The sequence below is a fragment of the Dermacentor andersoni genome, chromosome 2 (assembly GCF_023375885.2).
Source record: "Dermacentor andersoni chromosome 2, qqDerAnde1_hic_scaffold, whole genome shotgun sequence".
Classification (NCBI taxonomy): Eukaryota; Metazoa; Arthropoda; class Arachnida; order Ixodida; family Ixodidae; genus Dermacentor; species Dermacentor andersoni.
The window spans coordinates 225,709,123-225,735,368 of record NC_092815.1 but is presented as its reverse complement, the minus strand read 5'-3'; the positions used below and the strand labels follow the sequence as shown (position 1 = coordinate 225,735,368).

General features: G+C 48.3%; 1 protein-coding gene across 1 annotated transcript in view; it reads right to left on the bottom strand.

Annotated features, from left to right (window-relative positions):
- Positions 1–14,605: 14,605 nt before the first annotated feature.
- Duox (dual oxidase) overlaps positions 14,606–26,246 on the bottom strand; it is a 248,511-nt gene continuing 236,870 nt past the window's right edge. The window contains exon 30 of the mRNA XM_050186612.2: positions 14,606–15,947. Within this exon, the coding sequence (XP_050042569.2) occupies positions 15,822–15,947 (126 nt within the window). The 3' untranslated portion in view covers positions 14,606–15,821. The remainder of the gene's footprint in view (positions 15,948–26,246) is intronic.

Here is a 26,246-nt window from a genome sequence, read left to right as displayed (position 1 = left end):
CACGTCGAACTGAATGCCAGACGAATGGCGCGTTCCTTCACGGCTACGCATATGAAGAGCCAACAGAAAGAAGAAAGGAAGTTCTCAACGAGCATGTTAGAATCAATGTGCCTTCTAGGAAGAGAAAACATCGTTACTCGCTTACAAAGGTCGACAGTGTAATGCTTGAGGTACTTTCAACTACACGCTGACATTGTGAAGAAAGCATTCAGGGTCGCCATTTAAAAGGCGTTAGTGAAAGGGCGCGACATGAAGCAACCTCGTGCGGGCCAAGTAAGGTCGTTTCGCTTAGGGATGCCGACAACGAAAGCGACATTTCTCGTTCCCGACGTGTCTACAATAAACATGGTGGCAATGACGTGTTTACAGCTCCGCAGTCACTGCTGGCGTATGCACTCCGCAAAAGCGTAGCCTTCTAAATCTCTTTTTTTCTTTCCTCAGAGGCAGTGGTTGCTTGGGAATGGATTACGACACAACCCTAGCGACGCTTAGTCATCTTCTTTTGCGTCATCTTCTAGTTTCGAAACTTAGTGCCTAGGAAGAGACTGGACTCCTACAAAATAAACATGACAGTTAAATTGTGCGACCTCACAGAATCGCAACCAAATTTTCATCGAAGCTGTTTCTTTCGAGCAGTTGTCATGAATGCTGGAAGTAACTAAACAGCATACTTAAAAACGTTGTACCTATATGACTGCTTCATTTGAAAACCTGCCCTCATGTAACGCTTTGGGGATCTTAAGTCTTACAAACACCCTGATTCATCCACACACACTTTACTTTGCCAGAATATTGCCAGAACAAAGTGTACCCTTCCCTCCTATTATTGCTAAATTGGATCTCGGTTGCATTCACTGTTCCGCCAATGTGTACTGATACATTCTGCGTTGTTGTAATACACCCTTAATAGGATTTGAATCGCTTGCATACGTATTTATCGCTAAGGCCGTAATTACGCAGCTGGCACAATGGACAAAGGGGGACACAAGCTGTACCGTTAAGGGTATGACGCGATAGCTTAATCGTTCTCTTCAGTGGTTTTTATTCTTACACAGTCACTGTTGCTTGTTCGCATTCATTCGTTTATAACGATTATCACAGCACAGGCTCCGTATTGTTGTATTGTTGAGTGTGAACTGTAGCACTGTGCAGTTTACGCACATAACGCTGATTTTATATTGACGCACATTTACTAGCACGCCGTACACTGCACACGATGGAATCTGTTTGAGGCCCACCTTGTTGTGCATTAGCCTAGCCTCCGCTTGTTGTTCTTGCAACACAGGGTCCTCTTGACGCCCAAGCCACTTGACTTTCGCCTCTCGCTCTCGCAGTCCAAGGTCTTCTTGACGCCTCAGTCGCTTAGCCTCCGCTTGCCCGCCCGACACGCCTGGCGTTCGCTATTGAGCTCCTGTCGGTCGCGATCCAAATTCGTGGTTTGTGATGCGAAGCTTTGCTCCTGGCATTTCGCCGCACCTTGCCACGCACGCAATTCGGCGTCTGCGCGTCGCCTACAACGCTGGCGTTCTGTGCCATTAGCACTTGTTCGCTCTTTCTGCGCACCTGTTTTCCGTGGTCTATCGGGACACCGAGGCGGTGGTACAGATGGGCCAGCACACACTTCGGAAGACGGCCCAGCACACGACGCCAAAGAAGAACCGGACACATTATCCATTGCAGAACTGACTGCAGCACACTGGACGTTGAAGACAGAAATGAGGAACGAAGTTTGCGTGAGCTCGCGCGCCATCTGTTGGACAGTGGTGTAATTAGAGCCCGGGGTGGCATGGTGCATGGTGGCACTCACCAGCCGTCGAATACAACTTTATGGGGGGCAACAGCAGGTCATTTTTTTAATATGGCGACAACATGCCGTAACTCAGTGCCAACAATCGTCAAATACTGCTTCACTCGAAAGACCGCTTACACATTAGCCGCGCTTACATTCGTACCTTTCAAGCTTGCCGGTGCGGCGAAGCGGTAGCGTGCCCGACTCGCGAGTTCGACTTCAAAGTTAACTCTCTTCAGCACTCGCTGCATGCCCTTTCATACCAGCGGCTCCACGTCTTGCATCTTGAATGTCTTGTTTTTCCTGGGCATAAAATTTCTGATGTCAGCCCATGCGAGCTCTCTGAGATTTAGTCGGCAGATATACGGTGGCAAGCGCACAATGAGTTTGCATGACGCTGCAGGGATACAGTTCACTCTGTATCGTTCTCCACACCCGTTATTGTTTTCGACGAGATCCGTGAACTGAGCTTTTAATATGTCCCGGCCATACACAACACCCTTTGCAGGAAGCCAGTCCTGTATTTCCTTTTTGAGTCATTCGCGGCACCTTTTCATGCTTCACGGAGTGATAACGTGTCTTTTCCATAACTATAACACTTCCAGGTGGCAGAAGAGGCCGCAATCTCCTCATGAGCCAATTCTTCTAATGCTCTCTAAGAATCGCCTCATGATAACCGCTCGGCCTTTTTTTTTTTGCGCGAGACACTTTGCCTGCACCTTGAGCAAAGCCATTTTCATTGCCGCAGTGGGTCACAAGAAGCCTACCGCCTTTGCCACTGAGGTTTGGGAGGCCCGTCAAAAGTCTGGATTGATGCACCTTATACAGGGTATCTACGGTTTCGTCAACACACACTTGACTACTCGTGTGGCCGGCGTCGATCCGCGTTTCGTCAGCGCAAAAGATGTGCCCACCTGGTGTCGCAATTCCGCAATCTGGAGCTGGTAGCGGCGGCGAGACTGCGAAATCTACGTCGCTTCGATGAGCACTGCGTTCCGAGACCGCTTCTTGCATCGAAAGCAAAGCTTCTTCAACATCCTATGACGATGTCGGAAAAGGACCAAGCAAGTCCATTCCTACTTGTTCGAACGGGGCTCCTGGGGGTTCTATTGGTTGAAGGAGGCCTGCGGGTTTTAATGGAGGCGTTTTGCGTCTTTGGCAATCCCGACATGTTCGTACATAATGCTGCACTGAATTCAATAGCTTTGGCCAGTAGTATTTAGCATGAATTCGGGCGAAGGTTCTGCTCACTCCGAGGTGTCGTGCTGATGGGTCATCGTGACAGGCTTCTAAGATTTCCGATCGCAAAGCTGAAGGAACAACGAGTAGAAATTTCTTTGTGCTGTGCTCAAAATTTCTTTTGTACAGGACGCCATTTCTCATCACATACGATGACAATCCCCGGCAGAAAACTCGCGGAACATGGACGGGGTGTTCCTCGAGGTGCCTGATGAGTAGAAGCAACTCGGCGTCAGACTGCTGGTGTTTGGCCATCTCAGATGTGGTCACGGCTCCAAGAAACGGAAATTCGCCTCCATCTTTCACAGGAGCAGATTCGACCGGAGCGCGTGATAAACAATCAGCGTCACTGTGCTTGCGACCTGACTTGTACACGACCGTTATGTCGTATTCCTGCAGCCTCAGACTCCATCTAGCAAGTCGTCCAGACGGATCTTTCAGGTTTGCAAGCCAGCACAATGAGTGATGGTCACTGATTGCTCGGAACGGTCTACCGTATAAGTATGGTCGGAATTTTCCTATGGCCCATATTACTGCGAGGCATTCTTTTTCGGTGGCTGAATAGTTGGTTTCAGCCCTCGAAAGTGTGCGGCTAGCGTATGCAATCACTCTTTCCTCTCCGTTTTGCCATTGAACGAGGACGGCACCAAGTCCTAAATTGCTGGCGTCTGTGTGGATGTCTGTTTCCGCTTCCTCATCAAAGTGCGCAAGGACCGGGTGGTTTTGAAGTCGCCGTCGCAGCTCATTGAATGCATCTTCTTGTTCACTGTGCCATACGAAAGGCATATCTTTTTTCGTTAATCGCGTTAACGGCTCGGCAATCTTCGAAAAGTTTTTGACGAAACGCCTGTAATAGGCACAAAGTCCTAGGAATCGCCTAATGGCCTTTTTGTTGGTTGGTCTAGGAAACTTTTCTACTGCTGCGGTCTTCTCAGGGTCAGGACGGATGCCTTCGGAGCTAATCACATGGCCGAGGAAAAGGAGCTCATGGAAGCCGAAGTGACATTTTTGTGGCTTTATCGTCAGCCCTGCTGAGCTAATAGCTTTGAGCACAGTCCTTAGTCGTTCCACATGCTGAGTCGTTCCACATGATGGTAGAAAAAATCACGACATCATCGAGATAAACCAGACAGGACTGCCACTTTAACCCGGAGAGCACAGTGTCCATCATGCGCTGAAAGGTGGCAGGCGCGGAACAGAGGCCGAACGGAAGTACCTTGAATTCGTATAGTCCGTCTGGTGTCACGAATGCTGTCTTCTCACGATCCCGTTCGTCCACTTCTATTTGCCAGTATCCACTTTTGAGGTCCAGAGAGGAAAAGAATTTCGCATCCCGTAGTCTATCGAGGGTGTCATCGATCCTCGGAAGTGGATAGACATCCCGCTTTGTGACGACGTTTAGCTTCCGATAATCAACGCAGAAGCGCAAGGTCTGATCCTTTTTCTTTACCAGCACCACAGGCGAAGCCCATGGGCTGGTCGATGGTTGAATTACGTCGTCTCGAAGCATTTCTTCGACTTGTTTGCTGATGATCTCTCTCTCCTTCGGTGACACTCGGTAGGGATGCTGGCAAATAGGCCTCACAGCTTCGTCGACAATGATGCGGTGTCTGGCGATGGATGTTCTCTGGACTTTCGATGTCGTTGAGAAACATGAGGCGAATTCTCGTACAAGGTTCTCTATTTGCTGCTTCTGGCTCGGTGATAGTGCTGCTTCGATGTGGACGGATGCGAGTATGGAGTCTACGTTGTCAGACTCCAGTAGTGCACCATCGGAAGAGCTCAAATCCGTAATTTGTTCATAATCGTTAAGGCGGGCAATGACGGTTCCCTTCGCAACATGCTGAACTTCATTTCCACAATTAGTCAGGAAGACATTTGAACACCCGTCACGCAGCCGAACAAGGCCCCTTGCCATACAGATCCCTTTTTCGTGTAAGAGCCCAGTGTTACTGTCGGCTATTCCTTCGTAGTCGCTGAATACAGTGCTTCTTACGGCGACAGCTATGCTGGATCTTGGGGGTATCGTGACGTCGTCGTCTATAATCTGAAGCGCATCGAATCGTTCTTCACACTCGAACGTCGCGATGGCGTGCTTCGTTGAGAACGACACACAGGATTCCTGCAAGTTGATAACTGCACCGTTCGCCTGCAAAAAGTCCATTGCAATAATTACATCCCTTGAGCATTCTGATAGGACAATGAAACTGGCGACGTATGTAAAGCCGCGTATTCCGATTCTAGAAGTGCACCTGCCCACCGGGTTGATAAGGTGTCCACCGGCGGTTCGAATTTGCGGTCCTCTCCAAGGAGTCAGCACTTTTTTCAGTCTTCTGGCAAGTACTTTGCTCATAACGGAATGGTCTGCACCTGTCTCTACTAAAGCAGTAATTTCGCAGCCGTCTATAAACACACATAAATCGGAAGCTACGTCATTCTTTTCGCAACTGCTCTCACGTCCGTCGTTATATTTCAGAATGAGCGCTGGAGGCTCCGTTCTTGCGTCGACAGCGGCCTCACCTCCACAGGTCGCCGGTATTAGTTTTCCCGACGTGGGCTTTGGGGGCGTCGCCTCGGGGAGCTTGAGGATGGACGCGGGCTCGGTGATCGATACCTCAGCGGCACTGTTGACCGAGGTTGGTGTTGCTGTGAAGTCTGCGGGCTTTGGCGCGTTGACAAATACTCCTGGATCTTGAAAGGGCGTTCACCGTTTCTTGGGCAAGGAGCGTTTATGGAAAACCCCCGAAGTCCCGCTCTGCGGTATTCGCACATCCTGTAGAGATGACCAGCTTCGCCGCAGTGGTAGCACAGCGGGATTCTATCAGGAGTGCGCCATATGTCAGCTTTCCGGAATCTCGTCTCCGGCGGAGACGGCAAGAACCGAGGTTCAGGTACATGCGCAGTTGCCGCGACGAAAGTACGTCCTGGAGATCCTCTGAGTACCTCGGCGTACGATACCGTCGGCCGTACCGGTGACGACGCTTGCGGCTGTGCTGGTGGGTGCTGTTCGCGGACGGCTTGTCTCACTTCTTCGCGAACCACTTCTCCTAACGAAGAGACCTCTGTGGGGCCGTTGTTCCGCTGTTGTCTCTGGAGCTCTTCTCGAACCACAGACCTTATGAGTTCTCGTAAGACCTCGACGCTGTTCCCGAACATTGCCGGCATCGCATCCACAGAGGCGACGTTCATATCGCGGTTGTAGAGTCTCGCACGCTGTTGAAGAGTCCTTTCCATAGTTGTCGCCTCGGAGCGGAATTCGGCGACGGTGCGTGGAGGGCTGCGAACCAAACCAGCAAAAAGCTCCTGCTTCACGCCGCGCATCAGGTGCCGAAGCTTCTTGTCCTCGCTCATGCTCGGGTCGGCCCGGCGGAATAAGCGGGACATATCTTCGAGATACATTGCCACGCTTTCGTTGTTTCGCTGGCTTCTTGCTTGCAAAGCGGCTTCAGCTCTTTCCCGGCGGTCTGTGCTCGGATACGTGGCCAACAGCTCCCGTCGGAAGTCATCCCACGACCGGAGGACAGCTTCGTGGTTTTCAAACCACGTTCGCGCACAGTCTTGCAACGCGAAGTAAACGTTGCGGAGCTTCCGGTTTTCGTCCCATCCGTTGTAGTCAGCGACGCGCTCGAAGCCTTCCAACCAGTCCTCGGCGTCTTCGAAGGTGTCGCCGTGAAAAGGCTCGGGCGTTCGCGGCTGATCAACCACGATGCGGGTTGAGGCTGTCTGGGATGTCATTTCTTTATTGTCTGCTGCTGCTAATATAGTCTGCTCCGTCAAAAGAGGAAACTCGGGCGGCTCACCACGTAGGCGACGGCTCGTGCGCTGGTGGACGGGCGTAAGCTCGTTGGGTCTGAGATGGCGTGGTTCCGGGCTGCTTTCTCCAACTCGAATTGGGCTGGAAATCATTACCCCGCACCTCCACCAGAATTGTAACGGACAGTTAAGGAAATCCAGATACAACTATTTATTGTGGGCGAACTTGTGCCCTGGGGTAAATAAAAAAGCACTGCCGCGTTCTAAACGGGAGATTAGGAAGGCCTTCTTCTTCTCTCTCGAGCGTCGCTTCACCTCGTCTTCTTCTTGTAGACGCCGACAACGGCCACCTGCGATGCGAGTGCGTGCGGCGAGAACACGTGCCATTATTTCGTCCTCTTTTCCTTCAATACTCCGTTGTCGTCTTGAGGGGGCGCACGAACCTGCGCGCGTTGTTTAAATGTTTCTGCCTTGTATCAATATAGTTACCGTCGATACGTATGCCAGCTCTTGTCCGCTTCAAAGCGGCGCACCAACTTGGCGACAGCAGGGATCTTGTTTCTCCGAAAAAAGCTGTGCCTGACTCTTCGCAACACCTCCAGGTCAAAGTGGTGCAGCTTCCTTTTTTTGCTCGCGGCCTCTTCCGCTAGAACGCTTCTTCGGTGTCAACACTATGCCAACCTTCTTTTCTGCCACGCCCACTGGTGCAGCGTCCGCTCGCTCACCTTCGTGAGTTGTGCTGTCCTCTTGACCAGAAATGTTATGCTGGCTCCTTCCGCATACTCAGTGCGAAGTGCGAACTCAGCGTCCAATCGCTGTTTAGCGAGCAGATCCGGCCGACTGAGGGCTCCCAGGAAGGTGCTGTCGTCTTCCTCGTCAGGATTCTAAGATTCAACAGGTGCTCGTGGTAGCGTGTCAGCATCTTCATGTGTTATGCCTGACTTGTATACGATGTGATGTTAAATTCCTGGAGTCGCAGACTCCAGCGGGCCAACCGTCCAGAAGGGTCTCGGAGGTTGGTCAACCAGCACAAAGCGTAATGATTGGTCACAACTTTAACAACTTTATATGGCCGCCCGTAGAGATACGGCCTTAACTTTGTAGTAGCCCCAATTACCGCGAGACACTCCTTCTCTGTGGTGGAATAATTGGACTCGGCGCGTGACAGAGTGCGGCTCACGTAAGCGATAACTCGTCGAGTTCCGTCTTGCCGTTGCACCAGGATAGCTCCGAGACCGATATTGCTGGCGTCAGTGCGTACTTCTGTGTGAGCATTCTCATCAAAATTACCGAGCACGGCAGGAGAAGACAATCGACGTTGCAGCTCCGCAAAGGCGGTCTATTATTCTGGACTGCAGTCCCGAATAATGGCGCGTCGTCACACGTACTGCGAAATAGCGGATCTGCAATCTTCGAAACATTTTCAGTGAAGCCTCAATAATATGTACATCAGCCCAAAAATCGTCGGATACTTTTCTGGTTGGTTGGAGCTGGAAAAGCAGCTACGGCGGCAGTCTTCTCGGGATCCGGCCGAACTTCTACGGCGCTCACGACGTGACCAAGGAACTTCGGTTCCTCGTAACCTTAGTGGCATTTTTCTGGCTTGAGTGTAAGGTCAGCCGATCGAATGGCTTCGAGTAAATTCCGAAGGCATCGAAGGTGCTCATCAAAAGTTTCTGAAAAGACAATGACATCATAAGATAGACGAGGCAGCTTTTCCATCTGTGGTAAGTGAGAACGGTATCCATCATTCACTGGAATGTGGCTGGAGCGGAACAGGGCGAAAGGGAGTACTCTAAATTAGTAAATGCCATCTGGAGTCACAAAAGCATCTTTCTCAAGGTCCCGCTTATCTACTTCAATTTGCCAGTAGCCACGTTTCAGATTGATAGAGGAGAAATACTTCGCGTGCCTCAGCCTGTACAGAGAATCGTCCACACGAGGCAATGGGTACAGGTCTTTCTTTGTGACGTTGTTTAGCTCCGGTAGTCAACACAAAACCGAAGCGTGCCATCTTTCTTTTTAACGAGAACGACTGGCCATGACCAAGGACTGCATGAAGGTTGCATTACGCCATCTTGAAGCACTTTCTTCACCTGCTTTTGAATCGCATGTCGTTCGGTCGGGGAAACAAGATAAGGCTGTTGCCGTATGGGGGGCACGTCGTCATAGGTGATGATATGGCGTTTCGTAATCGATGTTTGAAGTATCTTCGACGGCCATGCAAAGCGAAAGCGGAAATCAAGCAACAGCTCGCGCAGGAATTGCTTGTTCTCTTCAAGAAGCATTGGACGAATGTCAACGTTGCGTAGAGGTGCATCAGCAGTCAAAATAAAACACTCAGTGACATCGGCGATTGGGCCGGCGTAGGCGATGACAGTACCGGGGAAATGTTGTTGGTGTTCGTAGGTGAAGTTCGTGACAAGAACCTCACAATGGCCATCATGGAGATCAATAAGACTTCTTGCAACACGAACACATTGAGAAAGCAGGAGAGAGCGATTGCTTTTTGCGACCACTTCACCGCATAAAAGTCTGTCACATGCCACATGAACCACGACACTTGCACGCCGTGGCAACGTATCAGCGTCGTCGATGACACGAAGAGATGCTGCAGGGTGGATGATGTTGGTCTTCACTGCGGCGCTCTTTGTCGAGAAAGTGACGAGGCGTTGCCGAATGTCGATGGAAGCTCCGTGCTCCCTGAGAAAGTCCATACCCATGATTAGGTCTAGAGAACACTGAGGGAGAATGCTCAAGCTGGCAACAAACGTAGAGCGGCGAATCTGTTTCGTGTCGTGCACATGCTGAGTGGTGTGACGATGTGGCCGCCAGCTGTACGAACTGGCGTTGGATTCCAAGGCGTCGTCACTTTCTTTAGAGGTGTGGCCAGTTTTTCGCTGATTATAAAATAATCCGCTCGCGTGTCCACTAAAGCAGTCAAATCACGACTATCGAGCAGCACAGGAATGTCCAAGGAAATTCGTCTTCCGTAGTCAGCAGGTACTTTCGTCGTCGATGTATCGTCGGTCCGCCTATGCGTCTCCAGGGGTCCTCGAGCACATCCAGACTAAGCGGCCTCGCCCCAGAAGGCCGCTGTGGTTAGTTATACCGGCGAGGGCTGGGCGACCGACCTTGCACCACGCTCGAATACGTACGGCGAGTCGGAGAAAACCGCCGCAGTCAAGGGGAGCATTACTGGTGTCAAGCTGATGGGGATCCCCGCTGCTGGGCAACGTATTCTTCAATTTCAGGAGGACGCTGGCCGAACCTTGGTCGCGGCGAGTTTGCTGAAAATCCGCGTAGTCCGAGCTCTCGATAGGAGCACTGTCGGTAGACATGCCCAGCTTCGCCACAGTGAAAGCAAAGCGGACGGCGATCAGGTGCCCGCCACAGGTCTGATTTCCTTGGGGCCTGTTAGTGGTCCAGGTAATACGAGGCCGCTAGGACGGGCTGTTGCATGGCCGGGCACGTGGTGCGAAGCGGGGAGGAAGGTGGGGCAGGCTGCCTCAAAGCTTGCAAATATGACATACAGGGGCTGTCAGTTCTTAGCGGTCGAGCTTCTGTGTTGAAGGCTGGCTCCTTTAGCGCATGCTGGACTTCGTCACGGAGAACGATGGAGAAAGAGCTGAGCGTCGGTTGTGAGGGTTCCGACAGTTTCTGGATTTCTTCGCGGATTACGGAACGAGTGAGCTCTCGAAAGAAATCGACGTGGCCCGCGAGAGCTCCTAAGAAGTCAATAGGTGAGGCAGCGTTCGCTTGGCGTTCATATGATGGTGCTCGCTGCCGAAGAGTTTGTTCCATGGTGACGGCCTCGGAAAGAAATTCTGACACAGTCTTGGGAGTACTGCGTACGAGACCACCGAACAGCTGCTCTTTCACTCTGCTCATCAGGTACCGCACCTTCTTTTCTTCCGACATGCTCGGGTCGGCTCATCGAAAGAGACGCGTCATGTCCTCGACATGCACTGAGACACCTTCGTTCGGCATTTGTATACGGGATTGGAGATCATGCTCACCTCGCTCTCGGCGATCAGGGCTCGCATGCATCTCAAGAAGGCGGCGTTTGAATTCTGCCCGTGAAATTGAGTAGCGGATTGAGTAGCGTACAGTGAATCGGCGTTGTGCTTTCCATATCGGCTGGGGTGGTCGGAGCTACCATTTTCTCCGGGAAGAATCCAAACTCAGGGGCTTGTCCACGGATCCTTCTGCTGGCGCGGTGTACAGGCGTAACCACTGGTATGGGACTGGAGCTCCTGCTGCTCGGAGGGGTTTGGTGCATAGATTAGATTACCCAGCACCTCCATCAGTTTGTCACGCACTAAGGCAAGAGCAAGCAACGGTACCAGCAGCCAGACACGAGAAATGCCAGACACGAAGGGACGGTTCTCCAGCTGGCGCGGGATCTTTTTTTGACTTCGTCGTCTCCTTCGTCGTTATCGCTGGGCCCGCAATGCTGACCGTTTGCTGGCTGAAAACACCAGGTAGCAATACCTATTCGCCTAATTTCATAAATAAATAGAAACCCGGCTGCTATTCAAGGCGTCCGTACGCCGCTGCAAAGCGGTACGGGTTTGCCAGGCTCGCAGGATACCGGCGTCTGCCGGCTACCGAAGTGTTACCGCTGGTTCGGAGTTTACCTTTCCTCATATCGTAGCTCGTGTTCGTGCTAGAGGTGCAACAGTCGCCCTTGCATGTCGCGAATCATACGATTTGGCCATCACTTTGTTTCAGTTGCCACCATTTTCGGTGACGACCAAATTTCAGACGACGTTCTGTCGCTTGCGACCGTGGTGTGCGCACAATAGCCTGCTACGTGCCGACGCCGTCAGTAAACTTGTTTTGCTTGCGCTTCAAAAAGTAAACGCTGACAAATTCATACCTTTGATCTAGCATAAATTTCTCATCGCCTTAAAAAAAATCTGACTATATCTGCGGCGAACATGCAGAGAGGATTGGGTACGGTCACGTCTCGGCGTGCATCGGCAGCCGCGGACAGTTGGACGCTGGTTCCGAGTTGAACTTCTCTCGTGTATTTACAGCTCCGGTTCGAGCTACAGGTCTGACACTCTTGTTCTTTTACCACGAGAGATAAAATTCAGACTTCAGGTTATGTCTTTCTATGCCAATGGAGCTACCGTGGAAATTGCCTTGGTAGTCAATTGTCACTTTCGTGTCTGCGTTCAAGAGCAAGAGAAATACTCCCGGTTGACCGTTGACATACAGCGCAAGGAATTTCTCCCCCACTCCCACCTGGGTTTCGGACGGTTTGGTAAGGGTGCCCCTGCATTTATGTGGTCAGTCTGAAAGAAGCACAAGAAATGTGTGTGTGTGTGGGGGGGGGGGGCTGAGGGAGTGTCAAGTTAATATTTCAGGAGGGCTACCTGTCCCCAGCCCCACCGGCCACTATACAATGGAACTATATTGTGAAATTCAAGCGTGCACACAGCAAACGCGACGGGAAGGCAAGGACACATACGTCCTCATATTTTGAGTGGGCACTGCAATTTCATAATAAAATTCTACCAACTCGCCCAACTTTAAGTACCTTTAAAATGGGACGCCGCAGTGAAGACCGCCACCATAATTTTGACTACCAGGTGCTCCTGAACGTGGTCCAACGCGCAGGGTGCACAGTCATGTATACATCTAAATAGTTGAACCCGTCCACATGGGGTGCGCTGCAGCATCCACGGCCGGGAATCGAAGGTGCAACGTCGTGTTTAACAGCTGAAGGCAAAAGCCATTGGGAGTGTAGTGGGTAATAATAAGTAATAAGCACATGCCAAAGCTCAAATCATAATCAACAGCAGTGAAGATGGCACCTAAACTGAGGGACTAACGGCGGGGCATACCGAGACTAAATGTTTCTGCTCATCCCTCTGTTAGTACCTCTGAAGGTGAGGACCAAACACTTTGTCCATGAAGTATGCGCACGGCACGCATAAATCGCAGTTACTCTCCTAAAAGACTATCCACTGATAAGGAGAACTAACTGCCGTAATTGCTCCAGCTTTCCTCATTTGCGGCTTAGAGTGTGCGCGTTCATCGGAGCGCTGGTTGCGTTGGATGCAACGACACATAAATCTTGCGGCCTGATTGAATTGACAACCGAACAACATAGATTTCCTACTCTTAGATTGCACAACTTTCTTTTTTCCGATTAGTACAAAGCCGAACACCGTTGGTTTATGAAAATTGTTAACAGTATGGCGATGATGAATTGCATTTTTTTTTTTTTTGCAGTATTTCCAACAGTTTTGCTGAGGCAAGATGGGACAATTATGCGGCCGCCGGATGATACAAACCTTAGTCCTATGGTTTATTATACAGAACTCACCGATTATGCAAGTCAGCGCACCTTTATAATATGCAGCCAAAAGACAAATAACGAGGAAAATTCGACAGATATTGTCGGCGCATAGATTATTCTGCAGCACACCGATTTCATTCGAATAGCGCATGACATGCAATGCCTTGTTCGGGTTTTCTAATTTTCTTATAGTATATTCACTCATCTTAAAACTTTTTGTGCGCAAACAAACGGGGACGTAGAATAGGAGCAGCACAAAAAAGCGCTCGTCCTTGTGTTGCTCCTATTCTTCGTCCCTGTTTGTTTGCGCACAAAATGTTTTTAGATGAATCTGTTCCAACTAGGCCGACTCGCCGTTATTCTTCAGTATATGCACTACAATATTCTTGGCCCATTGACTATGCGTTCATGATTGGCCAATGATTCAGATTGTGCTTACGACACGTTGACAAAGGAGCTACATAAATTCTATATGTTTCTTTTTCTACAATATTTTGTACAATAATTTGTGTTTTATATTTTGCATTGTGTTAATAAGTACCTACTTATAGTAAACTTGTTTCTCGCATTCTGCCTTTCTTATTTCCTATATTTTGAGCCACCCTGTTCATGCCCAATTCTGAATAATGGATATGTGCTGTTGCCTTAAAAGGTGTGTATTATAGCTACGCCTCTTTATTTATTCAGAAAGTAAAATGAAGTTTCATTCTATAGTTTTACGTGCCATAACCACGATCTGAATATGAGGCACGTTGTAGTGGTGTGATCCGGGGTAATTTTGACGACCTGGGTTTCCTTAACGTGCACCCAATGCACGGTAAACGGGCGTTTTTCACTTCGCCCCATCGAAAAACGGCCGCCGTGGCCGGGATTTGATACCGCGACTTCGTGCCTAGCCGCAAAGCCCCCAAACAAATTTGGCGGGTTTCTTTAGATATGTGTTGTACCTTTCTTATCTCGACAAACGTCATACATCGGCTTCACCTTCGTGACATCACTGCGTAAACGACTGATGCTATGCATTCACCTGGTCAGGTGCTTGCGTTTTGCCTCGTGCGCGCGTTGTAGTACATAAACAAAAATTGCATGAGTGGGTATATTGCTTAGTATGAAGAAAAGCGCAAATGCACATTAGTAAGGCTACTTCTTGCCAAGTTGGTTGATACGCAATGGGGCCACTGTAGCGCAAAAAATATGGACAAAGAGGATAGGACACCACGTGCTGTGCTGTCCGCTTCTTTGTCCGTGTATGCTTTTTTTTTTTTGCGCTGCGACGGTTTCCATGCAAATGCAGACATCACATTTATTTAGTTGGCATTCAATTAGCCGCTTCACTAATGATCCACTTCGCATTGATACGCATTGTTTCGGCATATTTTTGTATTCTGCTACCACCGAAATGGGGCACAAAAGTCAAACCCATGACACTCACTGTCGTACACCCGGGCACCCATAGGGTTTCTTTGCACGTCGTCGCCGGAGTAAAATACAAGGTTGTAGATGTTTGCAGGTTGTGAATAAAAATAAACTTTATTAAAAACAAGTGTGCGTAAAAGTAACTGGATAAAACGATCAGGAGTGTTGCGATATAACATCAATGACTGCGCAACACCACATGTGGATACACAAAAAGTGTTACAGGAAATCTCCGTTCGCAGTTAATAAATTGAAATAAGGAACGTCTAACAGGACCAACTCATCAGACTGTTCACATGCTAAAAACCTCACGAGACACAATGAGTAAAATCGCAGTCACTAGTGCCAGACATGAAGTCTTGCTCCGCCACATTGAAATCATGACACTGAACTTGTCCCATTACTCAAAGAAGTGAACCGTAGCTGTACACGCTTACCTTCCGGCACATGCCTTCTTTATCATCACGTTGTCGCATGTGGCGTACTACTAAGAAATTACATGTCTGGATTGCCTGATTGATTGATCTTATTTCTCAATAAAGTGGTATAATTTTACAAGGTCCTGCACAAGAGCAATGCTATCAGACCAGATTCTTGCCTAAGGTGCAAGCGGGTTTAACCATTGAGCCGCACGTAAGGACACGGAGAAAAGGTGGTTGAGATGCAATAAAATATCATAAATATCTTCCTCGCTAAATACCTTCAGGGCTCCGCTCAAGCCAGCGCAGAGTCTGAGCCCATTCATAACAGGAAGCTCGGTCATAGAGATTCAAAACGGCCGAATTGGGCCAAAACAAGAAAAATAGATACTTCCGCAAAAAACCAGCGTGCAGTTGGCGAAACATGCCTTCTGGCTTACTGCTGCTGCGTGAAGCTTATGCGAACGCTTTCACTTGCACGTCAGAGTGGAAAAGTGAGTCACGTGATGTCCTTGTCCCCCAGTTAGTGGGTGACACCTGTAGTAACTCAGTGGAACAGCTATGCCTGCAGACAACCGATACCAGACACGACGAGGGATGACGCACACTTGTGAGGCCACCTAGAGACATGCAGCCACTTCTGAGAGGCGAAGCACAGTACATAAGCAAGGGGCGGAACGGAAAGGCACCAAAAAGAAAAGTTGCTTCTCGTGCAAGTCCCGTCAGTGTAGGCGCTGAGTGGGCACGCCAGAACCAGCCACGGTACGTAACGGAAACAGACGAGCAGCAGCTGCTCATCCGTGTGGCTTGTGTCCGAGCAGCGCTCACTGTCCTCATCATCACAGTTGGCTTCATTTTTGGCAGTATGGCGCCAGTGCCTGGCGCGCACTGGTCAGAAGTTCTCGTAGTGGTGTATGAAGTACGGCAGCTTGCGGCTGTTGTTCACCGTCTCGCAAGCGGAGCTCACACTTTTCGTGAGAGCAGAGGGCCCGCAGCTGAACACGCCCACTTTGCTCACCTGCAGGCGTTAGGTTAGATTAGCCTAAAACATGCGCACAAACATTCAGTGGGATCAAGTTTAAGGACTTACTTACGATTTCATCTAAACCGGAAAATCACCCGTGACAATAGTACGGAATATTCAAAATAGGAAACTCATGTAACAGACCCGAACACGGAAACTGCATGCACGGTAATTGCGATACAAATAAAAATAAGGCAACGTCTTACTTATGATGGCTGCATCTAAGATAAACTATGCTCTTTATCTTTGGTGGATTTTGTTTGCCCTAAGGTGGCCTTTATTTAAATATTTCGCTTCAGTTTAATAAAATAAGTTCTGTTATACGTGTCTTCTGTTAGTTACTTTTTGATAAGGTCACTGCAATATTTCCGAATTCATTTCCTGTCGCAGTAATGAATAACAGCCACGAAGTAATGAACGAGAAGAGCGGTGCCAATGTTTATTAGTCATTTAACAAGAACCCAAAAAGCAAGACACCAAGGACAGCATACTGGAAGTTACATGGAGTTATTATTGAATTAAAGAAATAATAAATTAGTGGAAATGAAAGCGGATGTGAAATTAACTTGCCACAAGTGGGGAACGAATCCACGCTTTCGCCTTACGTGTACGATGCTCTTGCCGATCGAGCTACCGCGGCGCCATATTCCCGTACACTTTATGAGGTATTTATGTTGTTCTACTAGATAATGCCTGGGCATGTAAGCCAGTGCCACTCCTCACGGCCTTGAAGCCACGAAGCATGACATTTTTCAGTACCCGGAATCGTCTCCGGAAACAAAAGTCAAGAGTGTTATTTTTAATCACTTTCAGAAATTGAAAGTACGCGTTTCTGAGAAGATCTCTCAAAAGCTTCCCTAATGAATCCTTCAACAGATAAAATGAGCATTATGAATCTATATTTTGCGGATGAATGGTAATGGAACAGATCGCTCGGCGTGGATGTCGTGTCGCGCTCAGATGAAGGAGCCAAAAGCAGTCGAAGTTTTTATCGACAGCAAAGTACCATTAATCGCGTTAGCAAAGTATTCAACATTTACACGATATAAGGTTCGTAGATTTAACAACCTTATTGGTTGCAGAAACATTCCATCATGATCATCAGCCTATGTTATGTTCACTGCAGGACAAAGGCCTCTCCTGCGATCTCCAATTAAACATGTCCTGCGCCAACCGATTACAACTTAAATCTGCGAATTTCGTTACTTTTTTTTTGAAATTGAAATTGAAGTTTATTCAAAATAGGAAAGCACACAGGAAATGTTGTACAGGACATCTGGATCCCTAGCTCAAGGCTAGTTGGGATCCATGCTAGTTATTAATTCACAGTGTTAACATCAATACGAAGAAGTATAAGTAAGTCATATATACATAAACATTCATTTAAAACACAAGGCAGGGTACGTGTATTAGCTACGAGAAACCCACAGAAAGGAATTTGTATTTAGTAAATTATACACTGCAAGTGAAAAAGGTAAACATGTGTACACCATCCAGATGAAAACTATGCAGATAATAGCAATGAGTGATAATGGGATTTCACTGATAGTGAAAAACATTTTGCTTGTTTTACTTCTGTTGGTAAGCTGTTCCATAGGAGTGCTCCAGTGTTGCTTAACCTTCGCCTTCTATATACATTATGCATTTTTGGCAAGAGAAAATTTCCCTTAAGTGCGCTGCGTGTATTGCTTCTTGAATGTAAAAAATTTGATACACTCAAAGGACAGTTAGTGGTTATGCTGTTATGAGTATGCAATAGAGTTTTAAGATTCAGTAATAAATTAAGAGGCAGTATATTTAAACTTTGAAACAGCGGCATTGATTTAGCATTGTAGTCCGAAAAAGTCATAAATCGCAAGGCCCTTTTCTGAAGAAGTATGATAGGTTCAACATATGAAACGTACGTATTACCCCAAGATGCAATGCAGTAGGATAGATGGCTATGGAATATGCTAAAGTAAATTGTTCTCAGAGTGGCAGAGTCGAAGTAGTAACGGCATTTATACAGCATAAAACAAGCCTTGCTCCACTTTCTACACAGCAATGCAATGTGAGGCTTCCAATGAAGATGCTCGTCTAGTGTGACACCCAAGTATAGAATTGAACTCACGCGCTCAAGGATATTATTGTTTAGAGAAAGCGAATGACAGCCTTTTAGTGGTGCTTTCCACGAAGAAGTAAAGAGAATATATTTAGTTTTCTTGATATTCAGAGTTAGCTTATTTGACGCGAACCACTGGTTAACACTCCGAAGTTCATTATTAGCCACTTGAAATGTTTTATCCAAGGTGTCTAGCGCACAAAGTAGAACAGTGTCGTCTGCATACATCACAGCAGAGAAGTTTTCTAAGGTGTCAGGAAGATCGTTTACAAATAAAGAAAAAAATATTGGCCCTAGTACTGAGCCTTGTGGGACCCCTGTAACTATGTCAGAAACGTCGGATTTGTTAGCTGCATTGGAAACTAGTTGTTTTCTGTTATTGAGATAGCTGCAAAAAAATTGAAGAGTTAGACCCCGGAAACCATAGCATTCTAACTTATTTAGCAGTATGTCATGACCCACAGTGTCAAACGCTTTTCTCACATCTAGAAATATGCCTAGGACACTTTTGTTGTTGTTCAAGTTAGAATTTATGTAGTCAGACAGAGCTAATACCGCTGTGCTTGTCGATCTTTTAGCTCGAAAACCATGCTGGCAATATGATAAAATGGATTCACGTTCAAGAAATGAAGTGATTCGTTGGGCGATAAGTTTTTCAAAGAGGGTGTTTAAGCAACTTAAGACGGATATAGGACGGTAGTTTTCTAATAAGTTATGGTCCCCATTTTTGTAAATTGGAATAACCTTAGCGATCTTTAGTATCTTTTTTGCATCGATCTTTTTTTGCAGAGGGGGTTCAGAAACGACCGATCCAATTTTTTTGGTACGACGTACATACTCGGCGTACTCGACATACTCGACGTTTCTCGGCGTTTAATAGGAACTCGCGAAATATGAAATAAAACCACACGCCTGTGCTCGTGCGATATCGTCTTGCAGTGCTTCCAACCCTGCGTCGAGCGTATCGCTTATCAGAGACGACGGCGCTTCTTTACCATGCGGCACAACCAAAGATGCTGATGTATTGTAAAGCCAATGCCTAGAGTCGCGGCCTGTCACTTCGCCGCGGTCTGTGCGCATGGTTCTTTCTCACGAACCGCGACTGAGAGCGCTGCAGTGCGGTAGTGCAGGAGCGCAGTCACGTGGTTCTGTCATATTTCGCAGGCTTTCTTTAAACGCTGAAAAAAAATCAGCGCGCAGCATCGCTATAGCGATGAATTTAGAAGGGCCCTCTGTCCTGTTTAGAAGGGCCCTCTAACCTGTTTAGAAGGAGCCCTCTAACCTGTTTATTGCTACTTCGAATGGGGGCAGCGTGGCTGCTCTGTGTGCTTTACAGGTCTATACAGAATTCTTCTGCTGGTTTCAATACACCCCAGAAATGGCTGATGATATTACCCTGCTTATCTTTCAGCGCATACATTTTGGCTTGTCCTATGCCAAGATTTCTTCTGACTGTTTTCATGCTGCATCCATTTTTTGATGTTACTCAGTCTTTCTCACATCATAATTTCGGATATTGGATATTTCCTCCTTGTTGATCAATTTCTACAGTGCCGCGAATTCTATGTGATCTCTTGAGTTGGACAATTTCACGTTTCGTCATTTCTTTATTAGGCCCTTTGTTACTTTGTTACTTGAGATAGCTTACCAACTCGTTGCCTTGGTGCCTTACTTCGTACTTTAAAGGCTGCTCCTGGAGCCAGTCTAGTTACGGCTTCGTTCATTACATCTACGTCGCCTTTATCTCCTTGTTCTAAAGCTGAATATTTGTTGCAAGCACCAGCCTGAATTTGTCTCAATTTACCCTTACTGCGTCTAGGTTGGCCTCTTTCTTCTTGATTAATTTTACACTTTCTCTCTTAATATCGAGCTAAATGCTAGACCTGACTAACTTATGATCCCTGCACTTTTACCCTACGTAACACTTCTACATCCTACACTATGCTGGAACTGGCAGAAAATCTATTTCATTTTTTTTTTGTTGCTCCATTAGGGCTTTTCCTTGTCCATTTTCTGTTGCTACGCTTCCTGAAGGAGGTATTCATTATTGGGAGCTTATTCCTTTCCGCAAATTCTACCGACATCTCTCCTCTAGTGTTCCTAGAATCGATGCCATAGTTGCCAGCTGCTTGTTCAGCAGCCTGCTTTCCCCCCACTTTTGCATTGAAGTCGCCCATCAATACAGCATACAGAGTTTGCAGTTTTCTCATCACTGATTCAACATCTTTACAAAACTGATCTACTCCACCATCCTAATGACTGGAGGTTGGAGCCTAGGCTTGTACTACCTATTATTTATAGCTATTACTAAGTTTTATTACCACTACTGCTATCCTTTCATTATTGCTGTAGAATTCATCAATGTTGCCTGTTATATCCTTATGAATTAAGAATCCTACCCCTTATTGCTTCTTATCTGGAAGTCTTCTATAGGAGTGGATGTGGCCGTTATTCAGCACTGTATAAGCCTGAGCAGTTCTTCTAACCTCACTATGGCCAATAATATTCCACGAAACGTTTGACACTTCCTCAAGGAGTGCTGCTAAGCTAGCTTCACTAGAGAGGGTCCATGTGTTGAGCGTTGCCAGGTTCAGTTTCCATTGGCGGCCAGCCCTGGTCCAGAGATTTTTAGCCCCCTCTGCTGCGTTGCAGGTCTGACCACCGCCTTGGTCCGATGTTGCGCAGCTGCTGGGAGCTGAAGGCCATGGGTTAACAGTAGGAGTCACGGTGGAGGTAGTGGCCGAATACTGCACCAGGGAGGCCAATTCCTGTTCTGTTGAGGGTGTTTTTTGTTAAGCTTAGTGGGCCTTCCTAATTTAGTTGCACCTGGACTAGTATAGTCCTACTGGCTCTCGGCATTTTATCGCAGTGTGAGGCACCACCCGAAGCCTGGAGATGTAGTGTACTGGAGGAGGATTCGAACTTAATGCCTTGAGATTATAAGATCGATGTTAAAAAACAGTACCGATGATTTGAACCTTTTACTATAGCAACCAAGCATCCGAAATAACTCAGTCAGTTGAACCTACATGCGACGAGGCCCAGAGCAATGCACGGGCCCCAAAAGTAGCTCCGCGATAGAGGGATTTCCGCGCTCACCCGAGAACCACTGTCCACGCGCGCTAATAGAACACAGCTGGTGGCCTAGTCGCCTGCGTAGAAGGCTTTTTTTCAGCTGACTGAAAGTGCATCCGAACAGCACACCGTACCTGGCCCCGAGCTGCAGAAACCCCTTCTGTAACGAATCAATAATTCTATGCGACTTATGAGCTGAAAAAAGCGCCAGTCACATGATCATTTACTGAGGCGACGTGTACTTCAATCGTGGGGACAACCGTGTTGGAACTGATTAAAGAACGAGGTATGCATTGAATCTGGGAAATATTTATCGATCAGGCGCAACAACTAAGTTCGGAATAATTTATGCTATAAGGAAGTGGAAAGCTATCTGAGCGCTCCTCGCCGCCATATATAAGACGGTATTTTTTATTTGGCTCGGAAGCGAGCGCTGTTCTCCAGTCTCTGGCCGCGTCGGTGGGCGCCGGGCAAGAGAGCATAAAGAGTTGCTAAAGAAATATGTAAATGGTCCTTAAGAATTTGTACCGCACGCGACTAGACGACCGTGAGTAAAATGGATAACGCACGAAGAGGAAAACATACGCAGATGTCAGTCGATGACTGCGGACACTCGCTTCCGCAACACTGTCGTGAAGAGCGCAAGCAGAGGAGAAGGAACTCTCCGCGCTGCCTCTCCATTCAACGCGCATAGTTGCGTACTATGCGTATGGTTAAGTACTAAGTTGAGATTACTCAACCTCCAGCACTAAGTGTGAGGGAAGACAACATGCATAAAGGTGCCGCGCCTCTCCCCTTGACCAGTGTCTGCATCCGCCAGAGGTTACCTCCCAAGACAGCGCATGCGGCTCGCTTATGAGCTCAGCAGCCCCGACAGTCATCCGCAACCACGGCCATGCTCGAGGAGGAGTCACCTGCCTCCTCCACCCAGCTGGCGTTTGATCACGGTACCGCGCATTCACCTCTGTCGTCCCCCTTCCCATCCATTTCCTTTCTGTGCGCTTGATGTCATGGTGTCCAATTACGGGCACGCGGAAAGAAGGGGCGCAATCGTTTATTATCACCCTTGACTTTAGGCGGAACACCCCGGCGAGGGTGACAAGCGCAATTCGCATGGGTTGTCCTTGTAATTGCCATCACAATAAAACAAACACAACGAATCAAACTGGCGCGCCATAATTTCTACTCGCGATGAAACGGTGAGCCAGCACTAGAAGTGCCTTCACCCTAGGACGATTTTCCGGACTGAAGCACGCATCTTCGTGATAGCGCAAAGGTGCGGTTTCATGTGCCCTCCTTTTAGATCTATAATACCAAGTCCCGTTTTTTCAGGGATTCCATTTCCACCAAGTCGCCATGCAGACGACCCATTACTACAAGGCGATGTCATCACTAACGTCGGTGGTGGTCGACGAGCTTTCGGACTCCCTGCCCCAGCCTTTAGGCAAAAGTGCACGAGCACCTCAAAGAAAACATTCCAACATGCACCATGTCTTCGAAACGCGCCCAACTAGTGAGGTTCTGACCAGAAAAGGGTTCGGTGACCGACGCACATCCCAGGTGTTCCACCGCATGTCACGACTTCTCGGCGAACTGCGTAAACAATTACGGCGCACTGCTAAAGGAACGTTTGCTGCTGAACTTAACCAAGCGTGTTCGCTTGCGATGACACGGCGCTAATCACCTGGACGAGCTCGCCGACATCCACGAAGTCGCCACACCCATAGCGTTCTGCGCTCGCGGTCCCGCTTGAAAGATTAGCGCCTTAGTTACCACGCATACTTTTCTACCGCATCTGTGCAGGCTCTAGGTGAGGCTGCAAATTGAGTGTTAGCCAGGACACCTTTAGTGTTTAAGTGTGGCTGTACAGGAAATGATAAATTGCCTGTGTAAGTTTACTAAGCCGAGGCAATGCCGCTGTTGTAATTATTTATAGAATGTACGAACGAGTGTAATTTGTAATGGCTTGGACCTTGGTACGCAGAGGCTTGGAGCCATCAGCGCTTACGTATGGCCAAAAAACTCAAAAGATGGTGTACCGAGCTGGAACTTCTATGAATTCGAAAGCACACCAAGCGATTGAATGAGTTGAAAAGCAGCTGGATGTGTTGATTGTGAGCATCTTGTTATGAGCTGGAAACCAAGATGTTGGCAATTTAAAGAACACGATAACAGCCAAAACGGTCAATGAACAGCCAAGATTAGTGCTCAGCGTTCTCAAAGCCATCCTGATATCACCCGTAAGTTTGGTGAAAAAGTACAGTCAGCGAATAACATACGCTGCTGCGAACATCGCAGCCAAATTATGCAGTCTTCCGCGGCACGTGGGGTTTCGGAAGCGGAGCGCGATATCATCTTTTTCTCACGCGCTCTCTTTTCAACAGAAGTCTCCTCGTCACTCTTTTCGTACTGGTATATTTTGTGGTATAGCAGATTCCCATACGTGCCTGCTTTTGGCCCATACCTGACAACACTCAAGAAGGGTGTTTGGATCAGTGCGCTTCTTCCTGCTGCTACTGTGTATATTTATTGACGGTTTAATAAACAGGTCGAAATAAGCGAACACCTGCGTTTCCAATTTTTATAGAAATTATGTACCTCCGGGTGTACGACTATCGTACTATCGCCGATTATCGCCTGCAAATGCCCGGCTGCGTAGGAATCAAACATTTGTCACACTACTTATGAGTGTCACATTCGTTGGGTGTAGCTTAGTTTAATAATTTCCAACACTGAAGTAGCCTCGAACCACTAGAACCTCAGTCGGACCAGAAGTCCTGACTCCCGGCCACTCCTGGCTAGACGCTTTGGCAGACTCCGCTTCGTATTGAGCTATTGCGCAAAATGCGCAATTTCAATGCGGCTACTATCCGTAGGTACAACTGGTGCAGGAGAAAGCTGGAAGGCACCACACAGCACGGCCAAACTGGGGCAAGTGGGCGCGACTGCGCACTCTCGCCCTGTCGTGCACAAGGCCACTACAGTGGCTCGTAGTTACGTCTGCTGCGTAGCCTGGGTATCACGGCCGCCATGAGGTGCCGCGACGACTGAGCTCACTGAGCCTCTGCGGCTCACTGAAGGCAACAGCGTGCTCTGGTTGGTATCTGTAGGTGATGTGACCCAAGTCGCCGAGATCTGATGAAGAGGTAATACGCTTCCCGAGTGAAACACCCGCGAGGTGTGTAGGAATCGCGGTCGAAGCTCGTTATGTTAGGAATCTTTCCAACGCGAGTCCGGAGTGTGGCACCCATCGCTTACCCGTACTGCGCGCTGCTGATGTACTCGAACGAGCGAACATGAAGATCGTGCGACCCTCCAAAACAGTGTGATTGTCGTAGAGGCAAGTGCGAGAGGAAATGTGCTACTGATGGTGTCACTCCGCTCGAGAATAGCTGCAGTGCACTAGAATGCACTGTAGCACGGCAAAGAGAGGAGACGCCGTGAACTCAAAGGTAACTTGACCGATACCCTGTAAGTTTGCGGCACCGAAGGCGCCAAAATAGGATGTGGTTTCTGTGCCAACATCCAAATTAGATTTTAACTGCGCGCCACAGGGATGCTCAGTAGACGGAGCATTATAGAAGCCTCCTGGTCTGCCGACCAAGACAGTGAAGAAAGAAAGACAGGTTGTCTTTGATTGCCCATCCCTCCACTTGTGTTGCAATACTTTTTAAGGCTAAGTATTTCTGAAATGGTCTGTTTAAACGTCAAGTGCATTTCTCTACTCCAATAAACAGCGGATCAGTGGCGAAAATGGAACAATGTGAAAGTGCTCGTAATGGCTGCTGTGGCAATGACTTCTTCGGTCTTACAAATCTGAAGGTCGTTGCGGAAACTGCAAGCTGTTTTTGTAAAATGCCCTTCTTCCTTGGAGAGTCGGAGTAAAGCTCTGGTTGTTTTGAAGCATGCTTATCGAGAAATGTGGCAACATTCAGGGTACTATAATTTTTTCATCGGCGCTGTATGAAGTAGGGACCAAACACTGTATACTCGGCGACCAATACCGATTTCCAGCATATGTTCGAACTCGTGCTTGGTTATTGTTAAATCTTCTCCTGCTTGTTCATCGAGTGATGCATGACACGGATGGCCTTAAGTGACAATGTTTAGTTCGATGATGTGGCACAGAAGCCAAATTCACTCAGGTGAAGCGGTCAGGGTTGGAGTTAATTTCCTTTCCCTTCGCCCACTGGTAGCTTTAACATTATATAAGGAGGGAAGGTGTTTAAGGTCCCAATTCGGCGCCCCCCGATGATTCGATTGGACGGTGGCAGCGTAAAGGAAGAGCCGTTGTCTGATAAAGTGACGCTTTATTCAAACGCCGAGGCGTCTGCCCGAGTCCACGCCCGAAGATCCGCTCTCTCCACACAACCAAACATGACATTTTAAGCCCTCAGTTGCACAAAGGAGACGCAAATCGGGCAATCACACATGTGATTTTACATCATTGTAACCAATAGCACAACCGCCTTCATGCCTTACACGGCATTGGTGGAAACAGTGGCACTCTTTACAACATGCCAGGGGATAGGATTTCTCAGACACGTGTCATCGCCCTCTTCCTTACGTTAGGCTGCGGGCATCGGCCCTTGATGTCCTTGCCTTTTCCCCTGCAAGCAGCCGCCACGCAAGCTGCGAGAATGTTTCCATGAAACCACGGCTCATCGACGGCATGTCTGCCATACAGTGGACAGCCCTGCTGGTACTGAGAAAACTCTGTCCCCCATGCAGCTGTGGGCCGGTCCGCTTAAAATCCAAGCACCATAATTGGGACCCGACTGATGGCAACCACACACAAAAGCATCCATCGGTCGTAGCCGGCTAAGTGGTGGTAAAGCTACCGCCGTTTTCACACGCATTCTCAGTTGGCGCACGCGGATGCCAAACATCAAACCGGCTGGGCAATGTCGCGTCGCCCTATTTCCGTGACCGAGACGGTCGACGGGACATGTGGGAAGCGCATAGGCATTAGCGGTGGCGGTGACCTCAAGCACCCCCTACCTTTCAACTTCACGCCCGGGTCCCCGAACGCTCCCCTTCAGCTCGGGCCGTCTACCCCTTTGTTTCGAGCGAGGGTGCAGATCTAGTGCCTTTTCTACGGCGCAGTTACTAATCTA